The sequence below is a fragment of the Lactuca virosa genome, chromosome 4 (assembly GCF_052849685.1).
Source record: "Lactuca virosa cultivar CGN04683 chromosome 4, Lactuca_virosa_CGN04683_v6, whole genome shotgun sequence".
NCBI classification, from domain to species: Eukaryota; Viridiplantae; Streptophyta; class Magnoliopsida; order Asterales; family Asteraceae; genus Lactuca; species Lactuca virosa.
The window spans coordinates 467052522-467065267 of record NC_136429.1 but is presented as its reverse complement, the minus strand read 5'-3'; the positions used below and the strand labels follow the sequence as shown (position 1 = coordinate 467065267).

The 12746-nt window shown below is 36.6% G+C and overlaps 1 protein-coding gene and 1 long non-coding RNA gene across 3 annotated transcripts; one reads left to right on the top strand and one right to left on the bottom strand.

Moving 5' to 3' along the window:
* Positions 1–2497: 2497 nt before the first annotated feature.
* Positions 2498–3957, bottom strand: LOC145109192 (uncharacterized). The gene is made up of 3 exons (XM_079046305.1): positions 3369–3957; positions 3072–3257; positions 2498–2882 (listed from the first exon to the last, which is right to left on the bottom strand). The coding sequence occupies exons 1-3, from the start codon at positions 3816–3818 to the stop codon at positions 2598–2600; spliced, it is 921 nt and encodes a 306-aa protein (XP_078902431.1). The 5' UTR covers positions 3819–3957; the 3' UTR covers positions 2498–2597.
* Positions 3958–9760: 5803 nt separating this feature from the next.
* LOC145169298 (uncharacterized) lies at positions 9761–12484 on the top strand. 2 transcript variants are annotated; one of them, XR_013742415.1, is made up of 6 exons: positions 9761–10074; positions 11120–11240; positions 11341–11477; positions 11553–11972; positions 12077–12164; positions 12247–12484. It is a non-coding gene; the product is annotated as an uncharacterized LOC145169298 (long non-coding RNA). The 2 variants fall into 2 exon arrangements; XR_013742414.1 differs by having other exon boundaries at positions 11120–11274.
* The last annotated feature ends 262 nt before the right edge of the window (positions 12485–12746 follow it).

Below are 12746 nucleotides of genomic sequence, written 5' to 3'. Positions count from 1 at the left end.
GTGAAAAGAGTTAAATGAAGGCTAAGTCTCTCATTTATACATGAGAGTGTACGGCCAGAAGGGGGTGTACGGCCGCACACCCATGTGTACGGCCGTACACTCCTTATGTTGGAGTGTTTGGCCCTTTTGAACAATGATGTACTTAGGGAACACATTTCTAAACCCTAACTTTGAAGGTACTAGGCTTAAAACACTCATACAGACCCTGAACAATGCTAAATGATAGCAGAAACGAGTCTGACTTTGATTGAATTAAATGACTGTACAAGATAGAAATTTCGGGTTGTCATAGTATATCCGTAGAGAAGTTAGCGGACATCTATGTCCGGGAGGTAGTAGTTCGGCACGGGGTGCTGGTATCGGTGGTTTCAGACTGGGATGTTCGGTTCACCTCCCAATTTTGGTGGAAGTTCCATGAGGAGTTGGGTACTCAATTGCACTTTAAAACAACATACTAACCTCAGACCGATGGCCAGAGCAAGCGGACGATTCAGACGCTCAAAGATATGCTCCGAGCTTGTGTGTTGGATTTTGGAGGGAGTTGGGATACTTACCTTCTATTAGCTGAGTTCTCATACAACAATGGTTATCATTCCAATATTAACAGATCAGCATTTGAGATGTTGTATGGAACGAAGTGTAGGACTTCGTTTGCTGAGGGGAGGTCGGGCATCGAGTCATGGGTAGTACAGAGGTTGTACTCGAGACTACGGAGTTGATACAGCAAGTGCGCGATAGGTTGCGGGTCGCGCAGAGCTGGAAGAAGAGTTATGCAGATCGGCGACGTTCGGATCTCGAGTTTCAGGTGGGATACTTGGTGCTTCTTAAGGTATCGCCTTGGACAGGTGTCATCCGATTCAGGAAACAGGACAAGCTGGGCCCCAGATTCATTGGGCCTTTCAGGATTTCGGCCCGGGTGGGCAAGGTTGCATAACGGTTGAATTTGCCCGATGAGCTCAGCCACATTCATAACACTTTCCATGTGTCTTAGCTTCGGAAGTGTGTGGCCGATGAGTCCGCAATCATTCCCCTGGATGACATACAGGTTGATGATCGCCTGAATTATGTGAAGAGACCGGTGGCGATTTTAGATCGAAAGACAAAGGCTCTACGCAACAAGGAAGTGTCACTGGTCAAGGTCCAGTGGCAGCATCGAAAGGGTTCCGAATGGACGTGAGAGCCGGAGGCGGAGATGCGAGAGCACTACCCATCTTTATTCGCGACATCAGACTTCAAGGGCGAAGTCTAGTTCAAGTGGGGGAGAGTTGTAACACCTAGATTTCAGCTTGTTGAGCCATTTTTGGTGCCATTTAGAGTTTTTGGAGTAGAAGGAAGAGCATTGAAGTGGTGGTGTTTCACTTAAGGCATTAGATCCAACATTTAGTCCCCCTTGTGCACCTTGTGGAGGTAACCAGTAGTGAGGATTTTAGAGCAGCGTGTCAGTTCAGCCTTTCGTCTGTCAGTGAGGTGAGTCTTCCTACACCTTAAGTGGGCCGAATGCACTAAGGCCGACTTACTATATCATATGAGTAGAACTGTATGATATCGTATGATTCTGTTTGTGTGCTTGCATGATTTATGTCTTGAGCTATATGGGCTCGGAGTCATTACGGACTTGGGGTTGATACGGACCCGACACAGCTATATGCTGTTATTTTGGGTTGATACGGACATGACACAACCACGTGTTGTTATATGATATGTATATTGTATGTGGTAGTTTGGGAAGTCCATTAAAGCTTTATACTTACAGTTTATATTTATGGTTTCAGATACTTCCTGTTCAAAACGGAAGGCCCGGCGTGATGACACAGCATCCTCCCCGCATGATTTCCGCACTTGATGTATTTGTACTATGATATTTTTGAATATTGTAATGAATGATGGCTTTTGATACAATCAATGAATGAAAACTAGTCGTTTTTAAATAAAAAAAATTTACTACTGATTTTGGATCGTTACACACTAATTTTGATAGGATGGTGAAAAAAAAAAATCCTTTTGCGAAGGAGAATTTTTTTTACTAGTTTGTAATACGCGAACAAATGAGTCACAACAAAATTACATTGAATTTGGCTAGAGTTCAAATCAAATTACAACTTGATCACGATTCGATTTGAATTTTTTTATAAAATTCAACACATTTGAGTTAGAAAAACTTTATAAAACTCGATGTATTTATGGTTTTCATGAAAAGCGATAATAAACCATGAACATGAATGCAATTCACGTTAGTGTAAACAGACATTAAAGATCCTAACGGTGCAAGTACCACGAAATTACCCATAAAAATAATAACACAATCATAAAGTCGTGGAACATTAAAGTCATATATATTCCATTAAAGAATTATAAAAAATAATATTAAAAATCAAAAAATAAAATAAACAATTACAGATTAGTTCAAAGTTTCCGATCACCACCGACACCAACACCATCACCGACACGGTCAACAGCTGCCCGTATTCTCCAGATCTGCCCGAACCCATTTCCTCTCTACTTTAATTTATAGTCTTTAAATAAAACCATAATTTACTAATTTACCCAAATATAAAGATTGTGCTTTAATAACTTGTACATTTCCAACATTTTTGGGTTCACTCAACCGTGCATGAGTTCTTGAGAGAAATTGGGACATTGACCTTCGTGGGTTTGTAAACAACAGCACAAGAAATCTTTCTATGGAACTTCGGTTTCACCAATTTTCCGAGCACATAAGCCTTGGCTTTCACCGTGAAGTTCAGGTTCAACGGCACCGGCGCCGTCAGTTTGCCGTCCATGCTACTCCAGTTCACACCGCCGCCGTACAGTGGCACACCTCGGCCCTGTAAATTCACACTCACCAGTCTTTGTCCCTTTCTTGATTGATAAAACTTCTTGATCTGCAAAATACCCATTTGAGTTGAGATCAAATTAGTGATACCCATGTGAAATTTGACTCAAATTAACAATACCGGTTTGAGTTTAGATCGAATTAGTGATGATCATGTGAAATTGAACTCGAATTAATGGTACCCATGTGAAATCGAGAACGAGTATTGAAGATTTGGGTGGATTATTTTGAGACTTACAGATCCTGAAGCTAGAGTTAGCTCTGTGTATGCGAGATCGACTGGTGTTGATGATACATGAACTCCAAAGAATGTTCCCCGATTGTGGAAATTGAATTTGATTGTAGTATTTATTGTCACCATTTCTGTAGCAACTCCAGATGCATCAGCTCCAGCATTGACCACAAATTGATCAAACGAAATGCTCTACAAAATGATCAAAATTTCAGATCCCCAATTCGATTTCGCAAAAATCAATCATACCAATTTGAGATTTAAGCAATGAATTAATGGAAGAAAGAAGAATGTGATATTTACCCTCATTGTGATACTGGGTTTCTGAGGTTTGGCAGCAGCCCATAGAACGAGTGAAAAGAACGAGAATAGAACAAAAAACCCAACAACAAACGCCAGAAAATAACACCGGCGAGGGATTCCACTCCGGTGATCATCATCAGCAAGTCCTTCTTCTTCAATTGCATCAAATCCCTTTTCGCCTTTCCGAGGCTGTAGTTGATGGCTGACTTTCCTCGATCCAGGTCGGAGCGAGCCGGAAAACCGGGTGGAGGATGAGTTCCGGGAGTGGCGGCCCGGCGACCCGTTAGGACTTAAAACGGGTGTTGAGTGGAATGAGTTGGTGGTCTTCTCCCCGTCGTGTGAGTCACGCGACGGACTCTGAACGAAATACACCGGCCGCCGTGGTGATCTCGTCGGAGACGAAGCTGTCTGGCTGGTGACCTCCGAATCTGTTTTTGCATGCATTGACATTTTTAACTACTTCGATCTGAGATCCAAGAACAAAAGCGGCTATAGATTTATCTTCCTTACTGAGGGTTTGATGCTCTCTCTTTCTAGATTTGGACAAGAAGAATCATATGATAATGGAGGTGGGTTTTAGTGCCGAACTCTTGTGGGTGAAGCTGGAATTTTAAGGATTTATTAATATGGACAAAAACCAGACGTAAAACTACAACTAATATTAAAGAAAAAACACTATCTTTCAATAATTGGCCTAAGAATTTTTTACAGATAGCTATAAATATTATTTGTATTGAATTTTGGCAATAGTAATAGTTATGGATTATGAGTTTTTTATTATTTATTATTATTATTATTATTTTTTAATGAAAGCTAACAATTTCTATTGAAGAGCAATTGTTTTTCTCCGAGTTTTTTTTTCTTACCTCAATGTTGAACATACAATAAAAGAGTATTCACAATTCACAATAAAAGATATTTTTAATAAAGCTTTTTATGAAAACACTATAAAAATCTAAATATTCTAATAAATGAATTCTATTTATTTATATTGAAAAATCATTATTACACGTCATAAGAGGCTCGTGATGAGCACTATAGATGGCATAATCATGAAAAAGTGGTGCTTCGTAAACAACATTTCCTTGTATGCTAGGTAGACGCCACATGGGCTCTATGTCAACTTTGCTACTATGGTGTCGTGTACCAAATAAGGAGAGAGAGAGAGCAACTAGATATTACCGTGTGCGGCCAAACCGCACGCCAAATCGCACACTGAGGGTGATGTTCCTTTTTGACACTATATCAAAACCACGATAGAACGGCAGCCACTTCCTTCGGTCTAAATCTTATAATGAATTCAGTGAACATGCAAATCCATTTTCTTTTCAATATTATATCCAATCATATTTTAATGTGTACAACATAAATAGATATTTTGATTATTGATTTGGGTTGTCAATATTAACACTGATCAAATGCAATTTTAAAAGTATTATGCAGTGTTTTATCACTTTTGTTAACTTTTTTCATTTTATTTTACTCACCTTTTTAAATTTAGTTTTTTTTCTTAAATACGGTTTTAATGATTTAATGTGAGTGTCCAAAACAAATGTCTACAAAAATTTATCATAAAATCTTTAATTAACTTTTAATTTTTTTTTTTGAACGGCAAAATTTTTATTAAACCAATAGCAAGAAGCTAGAGGAACAGAGAAACAAAAAACAGAACGAGATAAAGACAAGATTACATGTGCGACAAAAGAAAAATACATCATGATTCCTAGTTCAAGAGAAAATCATTCCCTCTATTTTTAATCCATAAGAAAGTCAATGTTTTTATGTCTTCAAAGACCTTTGATGGAGATGAGTGTAGTTTATTAAAGATCATATCATTCCTTGCTCTCCATATTCCCCATAAGGCAGTTAAAAAGATAGCATGCAAGACCTTTTGGTGCAATGCCGTTTGAAAGTAATTGTGTTTTCTTGAGAGAAGATCTTCAATTGATGTGGCATGAGTTACATACACATCACACCATGTTTTTATTAATAGCCAAATCTCCTTTACCCATCGATAATCAAGTAGAATGTGAATGGAAGATTCCACCTCCAACCCACAAGATTCACACAACATCGAGTCCATTTTAACACCTCGCTTTTCCAGATCCATTTTGGAGGGTAAACGGTTCAACACAGATCTCCATCCAAAGAAGTTAATCTTAATTGGGACCAATTTATTCCAAAAATGTTTATATGCTAACGGAGTGCATACATTAGATTCCCACAAACCTCTGAGAGAGCTCACAGAGAACTTTTCGTCCAAGTTGTCAAGCCATTTCCAAGTGTCATTGTAGTTATGGAAGACAGCCACAGTAATCTCTAGTGTACATCTGTTTAGCTCATCCAGTTCAATCAAAGATCAGGGCAGCCGACTCTAACTCCATAAGCAAAGAGGTACGCCATCTGATTTGGTGCATCTATCCATAACTGTGCATTGTTTTATGGATTCTAATTTAAACAAGGATGGTTATTTCTCTTTCAAAGTATAGTTACCCAACCATTTTTCATACCAAAATGATGTCTGGTTCTGCACCCAAATTCTTTTTTAAAAAGGGCTTGCAAATCAATGTTATGAACCTGGAAATCAGTTGTAATACTTACAATATTCTTCTAAACCCCAGAAATCGCCAATCTGACAGGAAACATCTTCCAGGATCTCACCATTCCATGTATTGAGACAATCATCTTTGACCAAAGGGCAGATGGTTCTGTTTTCAATCGCCACAACCATTTAGCAAGCAATGAGAGGTTGACAGCTCTCAAACTTAGTACTCCCAGGCCTCATTCATTTTTTGGAGTTAATACTTTGTCCCATGCTATCCAGCAGATCTTAAAACCCAAGTTGCTTCTGCCCCATAAGAACTTCCTCCTGATTCTTTCTAAGTCCTCAATCACCTTTAAAGGCGCTTTGAACATTGAGAAATAGAATATCGGTAAACTCCCAAGCACCGAATTAAGAAGTGTAATCCTTCCTCCAAATGATAATGTGTTAGCTTTCCATGACGACAATTTCCGTTGGAGTTTTTTAGTGATGGAAGCCCAATTTTTAATGAGTGACATGTTGGTACCCACCGGTAAGCCTAAATAGGTAAATGGGAATGAAGATGCTTGGAAGTGGAGAAATTGAGCAAAAGATCCAATTTCATTCTGATTAACACCAACACCAAAAACTTTACTTTTTGAGAAATTAACCTTAAGCCCAGATGAGAGATGAAAACATCGAAGGATTCTAGCAAGGTTAAGAAGATTGATTCTTGACCATTCCTCGATAAATAGGGTATCGTCAGCGTAAACCAGGTGCGATATCCTAGGCCCTCCATTTGGGAATGAAATACCCCGAAAAATACCAAGTTCACCAGCTTTGTGCATGACAGCATTCAACGACTCCATTGCGAGAATGAATAAAAACGGGGCCAATGGATCACCTTGTCTCACACCCTTGCTAACTGAGAATTCATTTGTCGGTGAACCATTGACTAGAACTGATGTTTTGGATGAGGAGAGACATCCAGAAATCCATAGTCTCCAACGCGAAGGAAATCCCAGTTGAGGCATGATTGAATCAAGAAAGCTCCAACTCAGAGAGTCAAAGGATTTGTTAAAATCAACTTTGTACAGTAGAGCCTCCTTGTTGTTTCGATTAAGCCAAGAAAGTGCTTCATTTATCATTAATGGCCCATCCAGTATGTTGCGACCTGCAATGAATGCGGTTTGTTCTTCACCCACAATAGAACCGATGTCCAATTTTAGGCGATTTGCGAGAACTTTTGCAATTACTTTATATATACAGCCAATTAAATTAATTGACCTATAATCCGAGAGTGAAAGAGGGTCGTTTACTTTCGCGACCAATGAAATAAATGATGAATTGCATCCGGTGTTTAGGATACCGGTGGAATGAAAATTATGAAAAATATCCATGAAATCATTCTAAAAAAATCCCAATAAGATTTGAGAAATTTAAATGATAAGCCATCCGGTCCCGGGGCCCGCTCATTCCCACAACTCCAAACCGCAGCCTTCACTTCCATTAAGTTGAACGGTTCAATAAGAAGAGAAGCATCTGAATCCGATAGTGTATTGGGAAAATCGCACTCTAAAATAGGTCTAGCATCCATCTTTTCAAAAAAAAATTCTTTGAAAAATAAGACGTCATTTTTAATTGAGGTGGGATCGGTAGATCATACACCATTAATTGAGAGACCATTGATCCGATTATTCAAAATGTTGCTGTTTATGACCCCATGACAGAACCGTGAGTTTTCTTCACCCTCGACAGCCCAATGTATTCTAGCCTTCTGTTTAAGATCAAGATTTTTTTTGTGTTCAAGATCCAATAATTTTTGTTTCCATTCCATACGGTTCTCCAATTCCACACTTGATAGATCTCTCGATTCAGCAATAATTTCTAATGGATCAATCCACTTCTTTAATGACTTCAACTCACCATTTTCTTTTTCCATCTTCTTAATTTTCCAATGTTTAATTGCATTCTTTATCTTCCGAAGTTTACAAGAAAGAAGCTTGTCCGGAGGACCATTGAATTGGAAAGAGGCAGCCGCCTCTCGTACCACATCATCAAAGTTTGGATCCATAAGCCAAATATTAAAAAATCGGAAGGGAGAAGGACCGAAGTCACATATCGATGTGAGAAGAACAAGTGTCAGTGATCAGACAATTCATGTGGAAGAGCAATGAGAGATGCATTGGGCCATTTACCCATAAAGTTTGGACCCACCAAATATCTATCAATTTTACTCAGCTTCTCACTGCCATCAGTCATGTAAGTATACTTCCAGCCACCCATTGAGTATTCAAGAAGATTTTCTTTAGAAATGAACTCATTAAATTTTCTAGCCCCAAATTCGCAGAATTGTGAGTTCATTTTGTCTTCCGGAACTCTCACATCATTAAAAACGCCCATAAGTATCCATATTCCGTCTAACGTGTTAATCAAGCTTAGAAGATTAATCCACAAACTATTTTTTAAAGCCTGACATTGAGGTGCATAGACATTAGCAACTATAACATCTACCTCCACCCCTTGTAAAGAGCCCAATTTATTAGGAAGTGTTGATTTTTGAAAACCTGCTTTTTCTTAAAAATACTTGGGTTCCATATATAGAAAAGACCTCCTGATCGACCATTTGCATCCACATGCTCAAAATCAAAAATTGATCTATCCCAAAAAAATTTAAATAAAGTTCTTGAAGAGTCAATGAATTAAGATTCTTGAAAAGCAATAAAATGAATTTTATTACCCCTTTTTAGACGTTGAATCCATTCCATTTTGGTGGAACTACTAGCACCCCTATTATTGATGGCCATAAAATTCATGGTAAAAATTTGTCCGCCCCTGTACATTTCACCAGATCATTGATCTGTTTATCAAAATTCCTCATTTGAAATCCCAAGCAATTCCCAACTTCGATAGTATCTGATATTTCCTGATTAATTCTATCCAGACGGCGAGAGGATGACTCTGATTGTGAGTTGCAGGTCGATTGTTGAGAGGAGCGAGGGATCCAGAGCCTATCTTTAATTTTAAGAGAGTGGGGAGGGTGCCAAGTGTGCGATTTAGAGAAACCCCATTCATCATCATCATTATTCAAATCAGGCTGAATTCACCTTCTTCATCCTCGTTCTCAACGATCAAAGGACTAGAAGGAGGATCGAAGTCCTTATCAGATTTTCCGTCATCATCATCATCATCGATGCTTTTTTCCGCGAAATTCGGGACCTAGTGATCATGAAAACAATTTATCTACATAGAGATTCACCTTTGGTTTATTAAATGATAAAAGCCTAAACCTTCAATTATTATTTCACATTCTGTTTATGAAATATTTTTATTTTGTAATTAAGGGTGTGTTTGGGATTCCTTTTTTAAGTTAAAAGTCATTTTGTAAAAAAGACTTTTTCTAAAAGAACTTTTTCTAAAAGTAGGTATTTAAAATGTGTTTGGGTGGACTTTTAAGACTTTTAAGAGATAAAAGCCAAAAGTCACAAAAAGATGGGATTTTATGACTTTTAAAAAGCTTCATTTTTTGTTATGGCTAAAAGTTGATTTAAAAGAACTTTTCTATTTTTCCAAACATCTTTTGGACTTTTTTAACTTTTTGAAAAAGTTAAAAGTCCAAAAGTTGTTTTAAAAGGTAAGCCAAACACCCCCTAAGAGCAGAAGCTTAAATTACGAAAACAGGTACTTTATGTACATAACGAAGATCATTGTAAAGAATACCTACTTGATTTGAAGTCATTTCGTGTGAAACTTGATTATGTGAATGTTTTTAAACGAGAGACATTGCACGAGAGTGTTTTGAGTAGCTTTGTTAAAGTCGTGGCCATAAAAATTTTATTATGCTCATTGCAAAAACTTTTTAAACTAATAATTATTTTGTTATAAATAAATAAAAGATATCAATACATTATAGTTTAGAGAAACTGAATAATCTAACCATTTTTGTATTGTATTTTTTCTTTTAAAATAATCACTTTTAAAAAAATTGAAAAATTACCATCTCATCCGAAATGACCATTGTAGTGTAAGATTCGGTCATGTCCAGCCCAACCCATTTCGAATCAGGTTTCGGAATGATGGCACTACCTAACCCATTTCTGAATGCATACGAAATTTCATCACATTTCAGACTCGATGAACAAAAGAAGAAATGATATCAGATTCTGATGAGTTTGAGATTTTACGGTAAGTTCGTGGCTCATTTATTTGTACTTGTTTAATTTTCTAATAACTTTAGTTTGGAACGCGATGAACTAATCCAGAACACGAAGAATATGTCCAGTATGTTATGTTGTTTGTTATTAAAACTAGTCTGGAATATGCAGATTTGAACATGTGCCTTAAATAGGTAGTTTTATAGTATTACTAAACACCCAAGGTATAAGAAAAGCAGTTATGTTGACAATAGCATGTGAAAATCCTATTTTAAAACACACAAATATATTCTGAAACATGACCGAAATACAAGGAACTAGTCTGAAACATGATGATCAACTCTGATATACGTGGATCAACTTTGGAATATTTAGATCAATACGTCTCGGAGCACCATTTACAATTCGGATGTATCATGAAGATGTTTTTTTGTTTATTTGTAGCATGACAATGTTTTTGATACTTCTCTTACACTTTATTCCAAACCCGAAATTGTTGTGAAGATTCTTACTAAAATCAAGAACTGACCGCCATGCAAGGTTATGTTCCAACAGACGTGTTTTGGTAGATGGTTAGATACTCATATCGGGGTAAAAGTGGATCATTTGCTTTTACATTACATATTCTGAAAAGAAGTTCTGACAAACCCTCAAAGTTTGGTACATAAAATGGTTTTTGAGATCGAGGGGTAAGAGTTGACGTTTGGGAATAAGGAATCCTGCCTTGTCACCTGCTTCCAGTTTGGTGAACATTTTACATCCTCAAATTCCGATCACGCCTTCTGATTACGTATTTTTCTTAGGGTAAGGTGACTGTGTTGGTAAAATTTCAAAATGTTATTAATGTATTCGAAACATCTCTTCATGAATTATCAGACGAGGATATAGTCCATGTGTGTCTATTATATTTGTTGGATAAGGGGTTTAATGGTCGGTTAGCTCGTCATCCTGTGAAGGATGAGTATTTGGGTTTGGTATCCAACTTTGATGATTTCAATAGGTATCATGTCATTAAATTGTAAATATCATTAGTAATATGTTTTACATAACTAATTGTGCATTTTTTTGTGTTGCAGATATATACATCGAGGATGATAATTTGGGATCAATTGTTCTCTCAGCTGGAAACGATATTGATAAGCTTTATAGGCTGATTAATTCTGTCAAAGAAAAACAAACAATACCCCAAAAAAAGATGTATAGTGTAAACGAGTTTTTATAAGTTTTTAAGGTAAAATACACGATTATCCTTTTAATGTTTTATGTTTGCTAATATCATGATATATGATTCTTTTAGATATGGAGTCGGAGAGTTTATCAATAAACATTTTGTTTGGTACCCGATAAGCGAATATGATCCCACATACCGTTGTATGGTCCAAGCTTAAAAAGTTACAGAAGAAGGAACGCAAAAAGTTTCTTGATGTTGATCGGGTATAATAATTTATATAAATTATTATTTTCACCCATAATTATAATGATGTTAAAACTGATGTATAATTATGTTAGAAGGAGAATAATCTTATAGAGAAGTTGCATTCGACATCGGATGAGAGTGGTGCAGCCTGATGGTCTTTTAGGTCCGCATAGATTGAACGTGATGCTTTACCTACTGCACACGATCATAGGGAATTGAATCTCACACCATCACCTCACAAGTCACCTAATTATGAGACTCCATAAAATCACGAACGATGAGATGTTGGCCAAGGTTCAAATTCATTGGACCCACCACTACCACCACAAACTGAACCAACAATAGATAAGGACCAAATCATAATGAATTTGCAAAAGCAACTTCAAGAATTTCAGAGGAAGTTGTTAGCACATGATATCTGTTTATCTCATATGGAAGTGGCGGTAGACATACATGTAGATCCTAATAATAAGGGTGGCTGATAGGATGATGATACCTTATAGATGTTAGAGGTACATTGTTATTTAACTTTTGTACATTATTATTTAACTTTATGGTATACCCGTTATTTGCATCGTTGATAATTTAATAGTATAGGACCGTTAAATAATTCTAGGGTGACAAGGGTACCACCGTAGAGCCATTTATCATAGAGGATTGTGGTACTTTACATAATCATGAATTTTCGGCGACATGTGTTTAAGGTATATAAATAATTACATATGTGCTATTACACGTTGTTATATTGTTAAACACTTAATTATATTGAATATTTACTTTTTGTAGGATGACACTAATCACACAATGAAGCAGCTGAATTTCGGACCTAAGCATATGTCTCTTATACATACAGACATAGGACCTATGCATCAATCCATAGACCCTTCAAAGATAAAAGTGATTCCACAGTCAATTACGAAACGTCATCGATAACTCTTAGGCGTACGCAACGAGCAACACATATTTCGATATGGCTGAAGTTTCTATGGATATAGATGAAAAAGAAAGACGTTGCATGCATACACCCAATACCATTAGACAATTGTATAGACAAAACCATATTAATATATATATATATATATATATATATATATATATATATATATATATATATATATATATATATATACTTATAAAAGAAGCATTTGTACTTGCACTGTAACACCACAAAAATTAGAATGTAAAATTTTCATTTTAATATAATCAAAACACTCATTTATCCTTTATTCAATCATTCAAACGTATTTCAGAATAAAACAATTATCAGAGTAAATCCCAAAATCACG

Excerpts from the sequence above, each read along its gene's own strand:
- LOC145109192 (XM_079046305.1), bottom strand. The coding sequence starts at position 3,818 with ATGTCAATGCATGCAAAAACAGATTCGGAGGTCACCAGCCAGACAGCT. Across the intron at positions 3,258-3,368 it reads AACCCAGTATCACAATGAGG|AGCATTTCGTTTGATCAATT; the intron begins GTAAATATCACA and ends ATCATTTTGTAG. Across the intron at positions 2,883-3,071 it reads TAACTCTAGCTTCAGGATCT|ATCAAGAAGTTTTATCAATC; the intron begins GTAAGTCTCAAA and ends GGTATTTTGCAG.